Below are 16,218 nucleotides of genomic sequence, written 5' to 3' on the forward strand. Positions count from 1 at the left end.
TATTATTATTATTATTATTATTATTATTATTATTATTATTATTATTACTAATATTATTATTATCGAGAACGATCGAGAATCATAATACAGTATATATCAGATATTCGCACGATGTGCATTAAAAACCGCTATATCGAAACCGTATACGGTTCCGTGGAGTAGCCTAGCCTGTACGCTAACAACGGTTTATTTGTACTGTATTTGTTTTCTCCAGTAAACGTCGCAAATAGGTGCCTAGCTGGTACATGGAGTTATTATTATCAAAATAATTATAACTCCATGGCTGGTATCGATAATACTAACTGGTGTTTATTTCATGATTAGTCAGTTCTATATATTGATGTTAGCTTTCGAATAAAGGTATTATTGTCTGTAAATCCTGGCATACTTAGTTGAGAGTCTTAATTTGCGGGGTCTGATACTTCGAGTGGGTCTGATCTCGTGGTCTTAGGTCTTAGCTTTCGTGGTCTGAGCTTTCGTGACACCCATTATTATTATTACTTACCAAACGATTTGGTGTAGGTTTTCAAATTAACACTGGCAGCATCTTTCTCTTTGTATTGATCAGGAGATGCTCTGCTCTCCAATGGACCTATCCGTTAAGTCCTGGCCTTTGGATATTGTTTCTAAAGTCATACAGAACGACAGCGTAAACGTACGTACACGAACATTCGTGGGGGACAATACGTGTTTTTGACAAGCCCATATTCCTAGATCTGTTCCCGGATTGGTTAGTGTTAATGATTGAAACTCCAGAAACGTCCGTAACATTATGAGCCATAGCCTACGACCACAGCTAAATAAAGATATACAAAACTAATAATAGGCCTTATCTGTGAAATCTACCATGTGTTTTTTCTGACATCAAACATTTGTATCAATAATTTAACGAATTTCAATCCTTGAACTAAGATGAATATAAGAGAGAAAGTAAACAGTATTAAATACAAAGGTTCTTTTGGAACTTTATAGTGCCGTTGAGGTATTGCCTGTTTACGTAACAGTTCAATATCTCGTAAGGTTACCAAACGTAGCTCTCGAATAAACGGCGAGTTGAGATTGATATCGTCCACAGATGATAAATTCCACGACGGGTAGTGGAAGTGAATATTATTATATCGTTTTGCCCAGCGTGCAAAAATCGCTTTTTCTGTGATGAATAAATGACCAGTATCTGGGTTTATCTCACTTTTCTTGTAGTATTCACATTCTTTCAGTCCTTGTTTATCATAATAGTGATATAAAGTCGGATCTGATTCTCTGAAAATAAACAATAGGGATGTTTACAGTCTGTGAAAACGTACGAATTAACTTAATCTCCTCTTCATTGTAGTAAGAGGATTTATGTATGCAAAATACAAACAAAAATTTAAGATTTGTTCGTTTATGGCAAATTTTATCTAAACGGATATAGGCCTAGTCGTAAAAGCAACTCACATGTATTTTTTTTTTGGTTTGTCTACTTTTTAATTGTATTCTCAAATTTATTTGTAACGAAGATTTCTGGGTCACCTGACCAAGGCTGAAGACCCTGTGGGTCTCCGGGTTGGTAGGACTACGGAATGAATCCATCATCGTCGGTTCCGGTGTTTTGACGTTTTAAGGGCGTACGCGTAGGCTTATGTCTTTTAAACGTTCTGCTAATCAAGGTCCCTGTGGTCTGGCAAAAAATGGCGATTAAGACCCATGTCACTTTAATAAGAGTAGCTTAGCTCAGTCGGCTAAACTGGTGGTAGCCATTGTGTGTGCGCTGAACCACAAAGATCTCCTGGTCCCGTGGCGTAAAACGGTGGGGTTGGAGTTCTCGTGGCTTCCTGAGAGTGGGGATTTAGGGTATCAGTCGCGAATTCCATTGTGTGATTTTAGATGTGCTCGCCTTCAATTATGAAATTATATGATATGAGTGGCAAATCCAGGACTGTTTCATAGCGCCCAGGGAGGCTTTCATTGACAAAGGGTCAATACTACCTCAACCCTACCATGGTTGGGACTGAGGTAAGAAAATTTATGATCACGGCACCTCTAAATGGCCGGAAATAGCACCCACAAACTTACGGTAAGATTTAAAAATTTAGGGGGCTCGATTCGTAACTGGATGATAATATGGTATATAGTCGATGTCAGAGACACATGCTGTTATGTAGGCCTATCAACAAAGTCCTTTTGGGTCAGGGTGCTAGATTGAAGATCATGTGGTTAGGGGCTCTTTCTGGTCCCCTGGGGTCGGCCCCTGTAAACCGCCACACGATAGCGCGTCGGCGTTACGCCACTGTGTGGTCCCTGTTCAATTCCCATCGCTGCTATTCTTGTATTTCAGCTGGAGGCTAAAATGCAAGTTACGATAGAGCACCGTTTGAAGTATGCCCATTTGCACGTTAAAGAAAGCGGTACATGATTCTTCAGAAAGAGTAGGGGATTGTCTCTGTACTTTCCAATCACCACCAGAAGGACACCACTGGAAATAGTTAACACCGAATTAATTCATCCATCAAATGCCCAGGCCCTGGCTTTAGTCATTGAGAGCACAATGGTCTCACGCTACTGACCTCGATTCTCTCATCCTCGGTCCCATTTACAAGTTAGACATACGGTACTTAAAATTAGTATTCCGAGGCATGTTGTCATCATTTCGATGAGCCGCATATTCATCGATTCAACCTGTATGAATTATAAATATTAGGTATCCATCATGTATTTTGTTAACACCGTAACTACGGTAATTTCTGTTTAAACCATACACTCGACATGACGTGAGACCTCGTCGTAAAAATGTAGTACGTATCTATTAATATTCTATGTTTTAATGCAGCTGTCGTTAATAATAAATAATAGACTGATTGATGTGAATACTGTAGTTTACATTAAAAAATATCCTCGAAGCAAGAACAGAATGAACTGTAGCAGGTGTGGCGCCAGCGGGTGGGGGAGGGGCGCGTGGGGCCAGCTCCCCCCCCCCCGTCGGGGAAAGCTCCCCCCCCCCGTCGGGGAGAAAAAGCACAATACGTCGGGGAGAAAAAGCACAATACGTCGGGGAGAAAAAAAAACTATATGTATTTTCTACATATTAGTAGACTCTAAAATCGATTAAATAAGCCTTTGAAACCCCTAAATTGTCAAAATTTTCGGGGGCTTCGCCCCCAGGACAACTTTCGATACCTTTTAATCAAAGCTCGACCACGCCCACTTTGCTTTGGTTGGGGAAATCTGACCCCTCGTCGGGGCATCGCCCCCCCCCCGTCGGGCAAATCCTGGCGCCACCCCTGCACTGTAGGGGCCGTAGAACTCACCTGCATAATTCATACTGCGGCATACCATAGATATGAACCTCATTACATATGCTCATAGAAAGCAACATCGTCTGCCACCCAGTTGTGAACCATGTATTCAGTTTTGACCTAAAATATCCAGGTAATCGATAAAAGAAATATAGCCTAGTTAGGAATGAAACGTATAATGTATCCAGATACAAATAATAGAAATACTTAAAATAGAAATAATTATTCATCGAATTATGTAAACATACTTGCAAATCATAAATATAAATATCTCTGCCACGATTATCATATACCGGTATCATTGCATTATCATCATTGCTATTGTTAGGCCTGTATATTATTGTTAGGCTTATCGTTAATATGGCCAACATGACCAACATGAGTCAGGCAAATAGACCTCCACAAGAGGTTATTTCAGTTTTGATTGTCATAAGGAAAGCCACATTAGGCCTACAAACTTTTGTTACCTTTGAAAACCAGTTTCAAACCTGAAGATATCTTCAACTACTAGAAAGGCAAATTTTGTGGGGATATAAAACTGAAAACGCGGGAAATATTTGGACAGATTCTTTGCGACAATCATCTCCGGTCCCGTCATATTAACAGTAGCGTTATAGAGCCAAGTTAATATGATAACTGGTCTGTTCTTGGCGTTCTTCCTCGGAGGTTGAAAAAGCACCTCAGAATGGTTCTGCAAAAACTTCGAGTTCACATTTCCAACTATACGAATGTCGGTTCGTGCCCCGACGTCGTCTTCGTAACCTGCTACAGGCGCGTTGTTCATCCTGATAACACAATCTGATTGGTCAATTTTTGAACCCGCACTCTGGTTTAGTAGTCTACCTGAACTCGTCACTACAGCACATGTATTGCATTTACGATCCAATATCTAGCAATCGGAAAGAAATTCTGTGAAATAACATACATAGGGCCTACAAACAGTGAGACGCATGCAATCAAACTGACTGTGCAGTTTGAGAGTGCATATCTAACTCTAATTAAAGACCACGTTTGGGACCGGGGTTCCATGGTATTTAGGAGTTTTGGTCTGTAATTAGAATAATAAAGATAAAGACATTATTTTGGGACCACAGAAAATGGTCTTTAATTGGAGGTGGTCTTTAATTGGAGGGTCTTTAATAAGAGGGAGACCTGTAGAGGGAGACCAGTCTGGACTTAAAAGTGTGTGTGCAGCTTATTTTGGATAATTATTTCAATAGCCGTGAAGGAGACAATGATTTGATTACAATATCATAGTCATACTGCAGTAGGCTTACCTTTGTTTTATATAAATCAGTATACATCTCGGCAGTTTCCATTATTAGCTTAGTAGCAGATAGTTTATTCAGGGGCATATTAGGTAAATATTCCGATGAAAAAGAATATACAGCATCACCTTGTAGACGTCGAACTGCTTGTATATCCGCCGTGTTTATTTGCTTCATCCCTGAACTGAAAGCGAAAAGTTTGTCAAATCCGAAGGAGCGATGAGGGCGCACTTTATCATCGGATTTCGCGTATTGATAGAGTAAAAATGTGTTCAGTATTGAAAACACAACCATTATAAATATACACATCGTACTCCATTTCTTCATTTCTATCGGTCGTGTAACCTAGTACTTGAATGTAAACATCGAAAAAAACACGTTAAAATTAATACAACGATAACATAAACAAGCCTATTTCTATTATAAAATTATTTTATTAAAAATTTGAGATAAGTGAGAATACTAAGTCTAAATTAAATTTCACCAAAGTGGGAAAAATATACAAGGTATTCATAATTAATAATTATATAGGTCTACTAAATTACAGTTGTGAACTTATTTTAGTTTATTTATGGAGGTAGTATTATATAATGTAATCGGGATATAGTTGAGATAAAATATGTTGAAACCGGCAGGGAAAGAGATGAAAATGGATCTCAATCTTGTCGTTATGAATATCAAAGACACCAGCGACTTATGTACATAGATCCGTCCACTGTTTCCTGTCTTTGACGAATCACCCGTTAGTTTAAACCAAGCAATGATACACTTAACGATGAAACTCTCCCACCTAACGAGAAAATGTATTTGCCCTGCGAATATTCTACTATATCCATTCATTCATTCATTTGTTCAATATCAACATATACAAGGATACATAAAAAAACAAAAATACCATTTATAAAACCATTTAAAACATTACTGTAATAACTTCAGACTACATGCAGCCTTAGTCATTCAATAGTATTATCTTCGTAAACCCCAACACTTGCAGTTATAGGTAGTCAGTAGGGCTAAGCTCATAACCCACCACACACCATGCAGTCCTTGCAGTCAAAGGGACAAGTTAGCTCCGTAACCCCACCATGTAGCTATCACAGCGACCTTTGTCTAGCCACATGACTAACAACGGTAAACAAAGATAACAACATTAATTACCATTCAAATTTTCAAAAACTGACCTCTAAAAAGGTGATACTAATATTGATTGACATTTGATTTAATGTTGTAGTCAGTCGTTACCAGGAGATGCAAAGCTGTGTAGGCCTAGACGAACGTGATCACTTCGTTGAATACATACTAGTGGGACGACACCATAAATATGGATTTTGTTATCATTATTCAAACTTCTATTATTTGGTCAAAGTTTGATAACATGATTTGTGTACATGCGGGTAATGTTGGAAAATAATAGGCTTGCGACATAGTATCAAAGAATATCAAGGCAAGAATTCTGAGAAGCGACAAAAAAAAAGAGTTGGTGTGTAGCATGAGAATGCGCAGATACAAGGGTGAACGTTAGCGTTAACAATGATGCAGTGTCAACTCCAAAACTTCAAAGATACACTAATTCTCAAAGAAGCCTCCGAAAATTTTGACAACTTAGGGGTTTCAAAGGCTTATTTAATCGATTTCATATTCTCCTAAATGTAGAAAATACATACAATTTGATTTTCTCCCCGACGAACTGTGATTTTCCTCCGACGGGGGGGGGGGGAGCTCTCCCCTTTGCTGGCGCCACCCCTGATTGGTCCGGTTGGAGCAACTTTCTTTACACTTTTAGATTCTTCCTCGTTAATTCAATAATGCAGATACCCATTTTATCTGGAGATTTTCATATATTCGGTTCAAATTAATCATACCAAAGTAGATATGACAGAAAGTGGAATCTTTTGACTATAACGAGGCGAGAGAACTGGGTTTGTATGCTAAATCTAAAAAACTCGACGAACAGAAAACGTTCAACGATCGTTTTGGTCTACCGGTTATTGGATTCAAATTGGTAGGTCTTGTAGTTTAATTTCTTTATGCATGGTTGAGAGGAAGACCTTTCAAAGCAGATGTGCACAGCAGGGTAGAAATCGATGGTAATCATCAGAATTTATGAAACATGCGATTGTTCATGCATAATTATTATACGCGTGTGGAATGATCATTTCGTATCTAAATATAGAATGCGAACGAATTGCGAAGGTGCAGTTACTCTGCTCAAGGTAATACATGATTATTTATAGTTACCTTATATTTTTTGTCAATTTAAAACGAAAACATATATGATTACTCTTATTATTATTATTATTATTATTATTATTATTATTATTATTATTATTATTATTATTATTATTATTATTTTTAGGCCTATTATTATTATCATCATCATTTTCCTCATGAGCATCACCATCATTATCCTCACCAGCAGCAACCGCGTGTTATCATCATTGTGCTCATCATCATCAACAACATCAACATCAACATAATAATCATCAGGTTCGTCATCTAGGAAGTTCCCCCGCCCAAAAAAATACCCCCGCCCAAAAAAGGTTTCACCACCCCAATGAAAATGTCCGAAGCCAATCACACTCAAATATTCATAAATCAACTTATTTTGTGACCTAGCGTCCCCTCACTTATTCATCAAGGCCCTCATCCACCTTCGCCCCTCCCCAGTAACCCCTCCCCCCTCCATTTCAAGACTCCTAGATGCACTAAGTGTCTTCAGGCCCGTATTTAGGGATTTCAATGGGGGGGGGGGGGTTCGGCTTGGGACTATGCGGAACTCCTTATCAAAACCCTCATACTTCTTCTCTCCCCTAAATGGGGACTTTATTCAGTGTGATAGACCTCAGACCCTTTTACAGTATAAATAAATATACATTTTTAGTGCTTTAAATAAGGCGAGACTTTTTTATACCTTGTTTAGCGAACCCTCCGATTCGGAAATTGTGGATTTCAAAATAAAAATAAATTTTTTTTATAAGTGTGTTAGCGTACGAGCCGCCATGAAAATTGAAAAAAAGAAATAAAAATAAAAATTTATATTTATTTTTATTCTGTCCTCCGCTACATGGAATCCTTTTTTCCGAAAATTTAAATTTTTTAGGGGGTTCGGGGGATTCGGACGAATCCCCGAACCCCCTAAATACGGGCCTGGTCTTTCTCTCATCGTTATTATTAGGCCAATTAGGCCTGAATAGCAAAGTCTAGGTCCACTAAATTGAGCCTGGACTACGTAGTCGGTATTTCAAATCCACCGAATGCTTTCGTTGGATTCCGCGTACGTAAATGCTAGGTTATGTCAATATCCGTAACATTTATTGGTAATATCCGGATTGTTTATTCACGAACAGTATCCCTGAAAACATCCTGCTGTCCCGTTAGGATAAAACCCGTAAATAAGTAAAAAAACAAGCATTTATACATTAATTTCAATCTAGAATGGTTCTTTGGCGTCATAAAATTACAACATCAATTTTGTTTTCTACGCATTTAATAATAAAATTCATAGTGCTATTATAAATTCTATTTAAAACACATTTAAAGTTATGATAAAAATGACAAGAGGAGGTAAAACTTGCCTGCAATACACAGGGGACAAAACCACTTTTTTTACGGATTTTTTTTCAATGAAAACCTTAAACTAGGGAGTGAATTTGTAGACCTGCTTATATTAGATTAACTAATGTATTAGAAATAAGTAACATATTAAAAATAAATGTAGGCTTATTATTAGTTATTGATTAATGTAGCCGACCATTCATGATTTAGTCTAACAAATGGCAGTTTCGGACTGCAGGCTACAGCTGGCCTCTTGCTTTTCACAGGGTATAGCACATGCCACCATTTCAATAAATACGGTACGGTACTGACCACAAAGGCCAGTTAAATAATTATGTATTATCTCATATATATTCTGTTAATTCCGGCTGGGTAGAACGAATACTTGTAACGGTTAACAGTGTCTATGAAAAATATATTCGACCTATTAACCTAACTGAATTTATAAAATGACAACGTATGGCTTACCGGGGTTTTCTGCTTGAGTCACGCGTACTGCTCAAGTACAAACATGGAGGAATCTCCATAAATAGACTACCCACTAACCATTGAGTTGCCACTTCACTTCCACAGATAAAAAGACGTAAATTAATTTAATCCATAATTGAAGTCAATCTTAGAGCGAAAGGTCAATAAAGGTGTCGTCACGTCCACAAGCCGTGTTCATAGACCGTACCCAGCTATCCGTACGGTTCATAGGATTTGTTCCCTGCTTCCCACTAGGAAGACGCAACGCAACAACGCAGATGCAAAGTATCGACGCAAAGTGACGCAATGCGAGGGTTTTGCGGCTTCCAAGTGGGAACCGAGCAAACCGTAACGCAAAGCAGTCTTGGCCTACGTGAAATCCTCAGCTGAGGCCCCAAAACAGAAAAAAAGTGCTGTAGGCTTAGGTTTTGCTTAATTATGTAAGCCGGTTTAGTGCCTGGTTAAGCCTCTCAAAAATTAATATATTTTTTTTGCGCCGCACATACATTTAGGCTGCTACGAACAAGGGGAAACAGTCATTAAGAAACTGTTGGTAGGGCTAAGTGGTAGCATTTACTACGAAAGAATGAGAATTTCTAACTGAACAATGAGCATGCGCAGTTACCAAGGAACGTTTTAGAAAGATCTATGTAAAATACAGTGAGCATGCGCTTGGAAGTGCTGGACAGACAGTGAGCATGCGCAAAGAGTAAATGACGTTGTCGAGAATGTGCAGTTATATTTAGTCTGTATATATTGTCTCAATCCTTTAATTATACTTATAATTAATTTTTCGTATATAGGTCTATTGTCTTAATTTTTACTGACATTTTAAGGCTCACATACAATTTGGCTTTCGAGCCACGACTTGTGCCCGCTTATTTATTGATATTTATATGAATAAAGTGAAATGATGAGTTACCAAACGACGTTTCATGAAATCATTGAGCATGCCAAGCCGACGGCGTCTGCGAAGAGGGTGTGAAATAGAAATGAGAATAATTAAACTTTTTTATGCCATGATTGGGCATGCGCAACTGAAGCTAAAGAGATCATGGCTATAAAAATGTAATTGAGAATTCCGATCGAAAAGCCTCTATTTTAGCTATCGAAAGTCTACAACAGTTCATTATAATATCGTCAGCAGGGAGTTGAAATTATCGCAAACAATTTGCAGCTCTATCTTCGTCAGTGGCGTAATGCCTATGTGCTCTCGTGCGGCAGTCCCCAGGGCCCCGACCTTTAGGGACCCAGGGAATTGAATACAAGTAAATTAAAATAATATTAAAATAATAACCGGGCCTAATAATATTATTAATAATATTAATAACAACAATAATAATGGTAAGAACACTGCTAAAAAAAATCTATACGGTAGGCATACAATAATTATACAAATATTCTTATATTAATGATCAATTACTGTATCTTCTCAATTATTATATTCATTATCAATTGCTGTATTTATTGTCTCAATTCTTGTTTTTATTAATATAATTGAATGTTGTATATATTATCTTAATTTTTTACGAAAAAATTCGCATGCAGTTTGGATTTCGAGCCACGACTTGTGACCACTTTTTTGTTTTTATATTGATTTTTTTTTTATATGAATAAAAGTGAAATATAATGACAATGATATTATGAATTTTATACTTTTCACATTTCTAGTGTACAGTATGTACATGTGCCTTTTTTTAATTTTAATCCTGTGACCGCAATGTAAACAACTCGTAAACCAATTCTTGTACCTGTATCATAATAGGCCTATATCAAAACAAAAAAACAAGTACATAAAAACACACAAAAATGAGAGCAAGAGGATAACCCTATAAGCTCTATGAGCTTGTTTCCATAGGGGTCCTCAAACCAGAAATTCATTGAAGATGGTAGGTCATCCTCAAGAATACGTTAATTTATTAAGTTTGGAAATACAAACCAGTCGTAAGTTAAAGATGTTTAGGCGTTTTCTATAGGAAATACTTCCTGTTTATAGTCAATCGAACGATCTTAAGTCAATCACTTAATTTCTGAGAAAAATATAAGCATTTCCTGAATTGAAAAATGATTAAAATATGTGCTGTGTATTTTAAACGAAAAATATATACTGTAACAGAGGAGTTTGAATATAGATAGGCCTATAACAATAAAATGGTTAAACTACTTCTATTCCTGCTACTGGTTCTTCGTGTTGCAACTTGTTGGGTAATTACCATAATACTCTCCTCCCTCAGCAAGCATAATCTGAGTTGAGTAAAACCACAGAGGTATAAAATGTTATACCTCCATGGCGAAAACCAAGGGCTACCAGAAGTTTTCGCATCCGGGCATCTATGGAACGCCAAAAAGAAAACTTTCAAACACAGTCGATTTTCTCAAAGCACACTCGATTTTTAAACACACTCGAATTTCAGGCAGTCGATTTTCGAGCACGGTTTACTGTGCCTGCAAACCGAGTGTGGTTGAAAGTTGGTCTTTTGGCGTTTCATAAGCATCATTTTGTTTTTCTATGTTGTAAAACTTTGCTGGTATATCAATTTGATAAGACAACCATTTTTTATACATGTGAAGGATTAATTTGTTAATTAACATATTAATATTATCTTATCTTACACACCAATGATTTATGATATGATAAATAGGCCTATTTCGTCGCTCACATCACGAACTAATACAATTAAATTCAATTGTGTTAGTTCGTGAAATAAAAAAAAGCGCGTCAAAATACGCGCTGCTGTCGTTAAGGACTTTTTGTGTGGTAAAGAATACAAAATTGCTTGACAACCAATACGCGCTCGTTTTGACGCGCTACTGTGATTTCACGAACTAACACAATCTACTTTGATTGTGTTAGTTCGTGATATGAGCGACGATATTATAAATAGGCCTATTTATTGGATACAAATTAGTGTTCCAGATTTCAGTTTTGATTTTATTATGATATTCAAAGTGAAGACATTTCCTTTATGAAAACGGACTTGGTCGAATTGTTAGATGTAGTTGTATCATTGAAAAACTTCATTACTAATTAATTGTTCCTCAGGTAAGCAGATTCACAATTTTACTCCTGTACTTCGTTAATATAGTAGGCATATAAGAGTGACTTAGCCTTAACTCTTGTTGAATATTTAATTTAAACTTAACAGTAATTCTTAAAATCATAGGCTAGTTAAGGAAGTACCTTGTATACTGATTATATTTTAATATGTATTAAGCCGAGTACTCACTGCGATCGACGGTCGTCGGCCGAAACGATTCTATAAAGGACGAAACGCGACAAGACGCACACGGATCGTTTTTACTAACGATCCGTTCAGACAGCCGCAATCAAGCAGCAGACGGCATCGCGTCGTCAAGTGCTGACAGGAAGCGGAGTTGGATACGGTTAGTACCCGGCTTTAGAACAACCTTTGAGTTAGTAAATAACTTCTTTTTGTATTTTAATCAAGCCAGAGCAAGCCAAAATCGTCTCAATTCACATCACATGAAACATTTTTTCCCAATGTGGTATCCATTCCTTTATCTGCGTAAATTTTAGAACTATTTTTTGCTCTCCTTAGATGTTTCCTTCAACGCAGATCTACTGTAGGGCATAGGCCTAAATGGTGAATCCCCACAAATTTAAACATGTTTGTGAAAAGTAAATAACTTCATCAATATAAAAATTGTATTTTCAATTTATTTTGGTGGATTTTATTAAATGTGTATAAACTTAAAAAAGAATGTATTTCAATTATTGAATCAATATTCTGACCTTAAATTCCGATGTTGTGCTAGAAAAATTCGTAAATTCTAGGCATATTCTAACCTACTCAGTGAGTATACTAATCAAGGAGGTTCTGATCATCACTACATGTGATTGCACATGTGCAACCACTGTGCAGTGTATACTAAGAAGTTCAAATGGGAAACTAATTTTCCATCCCATATGACATACCACGATGTTCAGTCATCATCAATCAATGTGTTTGAATCGATATTAGGCCTACAGGAAAATAATTTGTTAATAAAACATTGATAAACATTGTTCATTTTGTAGGATGCTTGAATACTATACAATTATGGAATATCATATGAGTGAGTACATGTGTGTAAACTTGTCTCTTTCTTATCTGTGCCTGGCTGGGAGCAGCCAGCTAAGTCATGGTCCTAGCAACTGAGGTAGGCTGCAGGCTTATGGCGCCTACGTCTGCCTATGCCTATATATTGTAGCCTAAACAGTGGCTGTAGGCCTATCTAACCTAGGCCTAAACTCACGATACGATATTTTCAGCTATTGTATGATATTCCTCTCATGAAATAAATTTAGGCTTTTTGAGATTCGCGAAAGTTTAATGTCGCGAAAACGGCCGAAATTATCAATTCGCGAAAGTTTCTGGTTTACACTATTTAGGCTAGGCCTATGTATGAAGAATATGAAAAAATATCAACTTTTTTACAGCTCAGTAATTGATTCTGAAAACTGTTTTTTAAAAAATGATGTAGAGAAATGCCATCAAATGGGCTTAAAAATCTCTAAAACCCTGGAGTGCAATGGTGCTTCGCCCCCTTGACCCCCAACCAGGGCTCTGCCCCTGGACAACGATGGGGGCCTAGGCGGCCCCCCATTCCCCCGGCCTATTTCAATTTACTCTCCTGTTACTTTCAAATTTCTCCTGCTACACAAATTCATAAATAAACCCCTGCACAGGTAAGCACCCTTACAATTTTACTCCTGTACTTCATTAATATAGTAGGCCTATAAGAATAACTTAGCCTTAACTCTTGTTGAATATTTAATTTAAACTTAACAGTAATTAACTCATATGATAGTTAAGAAGTACCTTGTATACTGATTATATTTTAATATGTATTAAGCCGAGTACTCACTGCGATCGACGGTCGTCGGCCGAAACGATTCTATAAAGGACGAAACGCGACAAGACGCACACGGATCGTTTTTACTAACGATCCGTTCAGACAGCCGCAATCAAGCAGCAGACGGCATCGCGTCGTCAAGTGCTGACAGGAAGCGGAGTTGGATACGGTTAGTACCCGGCTTTAGAACAACCTTTGAGTTAGTAAATAACTTCTTTTTGTATTTTAATCAAGCGTATGGAATAACTTATTTATAGGTTATTTGTTATAATACTCTTTAAAGGCTAGATGTTTTTACAACTAGACACAACACAATATAATGACTATCATGGCGACATGTAAATTAATGTATTGAAATTTTGGTCTCTCATAGATACAGTGACTGAAGAGAACAGTTGGAAACTAATAATATTGACAATCGTTATATTTAATATAATATCCATTCCAGCATTAAAAAATAGACTATTATTAACATTATACAAAATCAGAGACGGACAAAAAATTACTACATTTGAATAACTTTTTTTTCGGGCCGCGTCTAATAGGCTTAAAAAACCAATAAAGACGGTTAATAAATCAAATTGATTTATTGTTTTGATAAAATGTCACTTATTATAACCACGAATTATGTTGGTCTGAAACAGGATAAGAATATATGATAAGGCCAATCTTAATCAAAAGAACATCGTTCTTTATTGTCCAGTTGATGTTGTTGAGGACTTTATTAAAAGGTTCGAGTAGCAATTACACTCAGTTGCCCTAAAACAACTGCAACAATTAAATTGATTAATTTGCTTAGCTTTCATATCATCTATCAATTATTTCACCATTTCCAATTTACAAAAACTAACATAAAAATACAAGGTACACAACGACTGGGCAGCACCTGGTAAAATTGTGGGTGTCTTCCTTTATTTAGACAGCATGAAATGGATGTATGAGCCTGTAATGTGTGTTAGAAGCTACTATGTAGAAGGTGCCACTGTAGGTTATATGCGGCGGCATGGTTTGGACGTTTGAGTTGGCCCGCTAAGCACTTTGCGTGAAACCAAGACTGGGACAGATGAGGGGGAAGGGGTTACCGAGGACTCCCGGTTGGGGTCCAGGAACCAACAGCCCTCTAATAATTAACGTTTTTTTTTTTTACATTCTAGGACCTCTTCCACAACAATGGATTTCATAGCCAACAACACAAATTAAATGTCAAGCAGTCAGACGCGACCCATTGAACAACCAAAAGGCCAAATATCGCCTGGATTTAAAAGTAAAATGAATGAACATGGTATTATTTTTTCAGTTTGAATGATTAGTCACAAATAACTTCTGTGGTTTAATAAGTGCGATTTGCAGCGGAAAACAGACGAAATACACATTTTATTTTTTCAAATTATTTTGTCAACCAATCAAAAGATACCATCACCCACAAAATCAAATTAAAACCCCTAAAAATTAAATATAACTTCGAATTACTCATTATTAACAGAACCACATAAGTTATCAAATCTTTCAGTAAGTTACCGATCGGAAAAATCAATGATTTACAGAGATTTTACTACAACAATTATTACATTTGCTGCCAGAAATGTACCGTATAGGTTATGCGAAAACATTGACACGTTTATTTGACGAGCAAAAACTGAAAGCCGAACACATTGAAAAGAACAAAACTAAAACTTTCAATTTATCATACCTGAAGTACAAATGTTTTGATAGTTTATTGTTTGATATGAAACTGTTGATAACGCCCGCATTACAAAAGTAAATTGATGCACATGCCATACTTTTAATGCACTTTTGTTTTTGATTTCGTTTGTCGCCGTATTAAGTAAAGTTTCAGCTTAAGCGAGTATGTGCACCTCATTGGTAATCTTCCATAATTCCTTCCGACAACAATTTAACAGCCAACAACTTTTTTTTCAAAATTACCCACTAGAAATGTTGGGTGGGCCCTTCCGACCTACCCTGTGCCACCGCCAGTGCTACAGATACTATTAAGAGTGCCCATAACACTATATTTTTCGAAACAAGTTAATTTTCTTAATAGAGGATGTGAATCTTCTTAGGATGCCGAGGTATTAGAAGAAGAGACACTGTAGCCCCTTGAAACTGGGGACTCTAGATTTGCCCGAGAGCATACTTGCTGATATTAAAGTGCTGGGTAGTAGGAAGAGGAGCTCGGGGCGCTTTTTGGGCTAGTGGCCAGGGTAATTCGCACCCTGAGAGCTCACGGGCGTTATGCCACTGGCCGTAAACCTCCTAACACAACACCGAAGATACTAGAAACACAACATAGAGTTCTCCACACAAAAAAAGTGTTCCACCGAAATGCATGGTGGGAATACAAACAATGGGCCGCCACTTACGGCTGGACCTATAAATACTTCAACCAAACTTTCGTTACCAAGTCGTCGCGTATTTTATTGTCAATTCTCAATTAAAAAATTGTACACAATTGTACAATTAGTACAATCGTACCCAGACAGTGACAACGGTAAATACATAATTCCTTGTCGGAGGTAGAAATCGTTGCTATTATCCAAATAAAACACACAATTAAGCCTATGGATCGGTATAGAAAACAACAATATAGCGGCCGGACGCACTCTAGTGATAAAGTTTTCCTCCATTAGTGGAAAATGAAGGGCGCCGTGTGCGTCTCGATATATTTTACCAAAGATCTTATAAACACAAGATAGCGTTCTCCGCGATTTACGCGTAACAAATAGAAGCGTCGGTCAAGGTTCAAAAGTTTCCAATTTAGCAAGAGGGCGTCATTCATGCGCTATTATACCAAA

General features: G+C 37.2%; 1 protein-coding gene across 6 annotated transcripts in view; it reads right to left on the minus strand.

Moving 5' to 3' along the window:
• The window catches only part of LOC117106428 (alpha-N-acetyl-neuraminyl-2,3-beta-galactosyl-1,3-N-acetyl-galactosaminide alpha-2,6-sialyltransferase-like), a 10,487-nt gene extending 1,679 nt beyond the window's left edge, over window positions 1–8,808 (minus strand). Inside the window, exons 1-5 of one of the 6 annotated variants that reach the window (XR_004445065.1) lie at window positions 5,439–5,628; window positions 4,553–4,894; window positions 3,743–4,164; window positions 3,288–3,395; window positions 506–1,260 (exon numbers count right to left, since the gene is read on the minus strand). Coding sequence is in view for 5 of the 6 variants with exons in the window: in XM_033247795.1 (XP_033103686.1) it covers window positions 843–1,260; window positions 3,288–3,395; window positions 3,743–4,164; window positions 4,553–4,870 (1,266 nt within the window). In the remaining variant the exon portion in view is untranslated. Of the gene's footprint in view, window positions 1–6; window positions 1,261–3,287; window positions 3,396–3,742; window positions 4,165–4,552; window positions 4,895–5,438; window positions 5,629–5,701; window positions 6,142–8,566 lie in introns of those variants that run through there. The other 5 variants (XM_033247795.1, XM_033247794.1, XM_033247797.1 and 2 more) reach the window with 5 other exon arrangements.
• Between the last annotated feature and the right edge of the window lie 7,410 nt (window positions 8,809–16,218).

Source organism: Anneissia japonica, unplaced genomic scaffold (genome assembly GCF_011630105.1).
Source record: "Anneissia japonica isolate Jap-2015-1 unplaced genomic scaffold, ASM1163010v1 scaffold287994_len634616_cov204, whole genome shotgun sequence".
In the NCBI taxonomy this organism is placed as follows: domain Eukaryota; kingdom Metazoa; phylum Echinodermata; class Crinoidea; order Comatulida; family Comatulidae; genus Anneissia; species Anneissia japonica.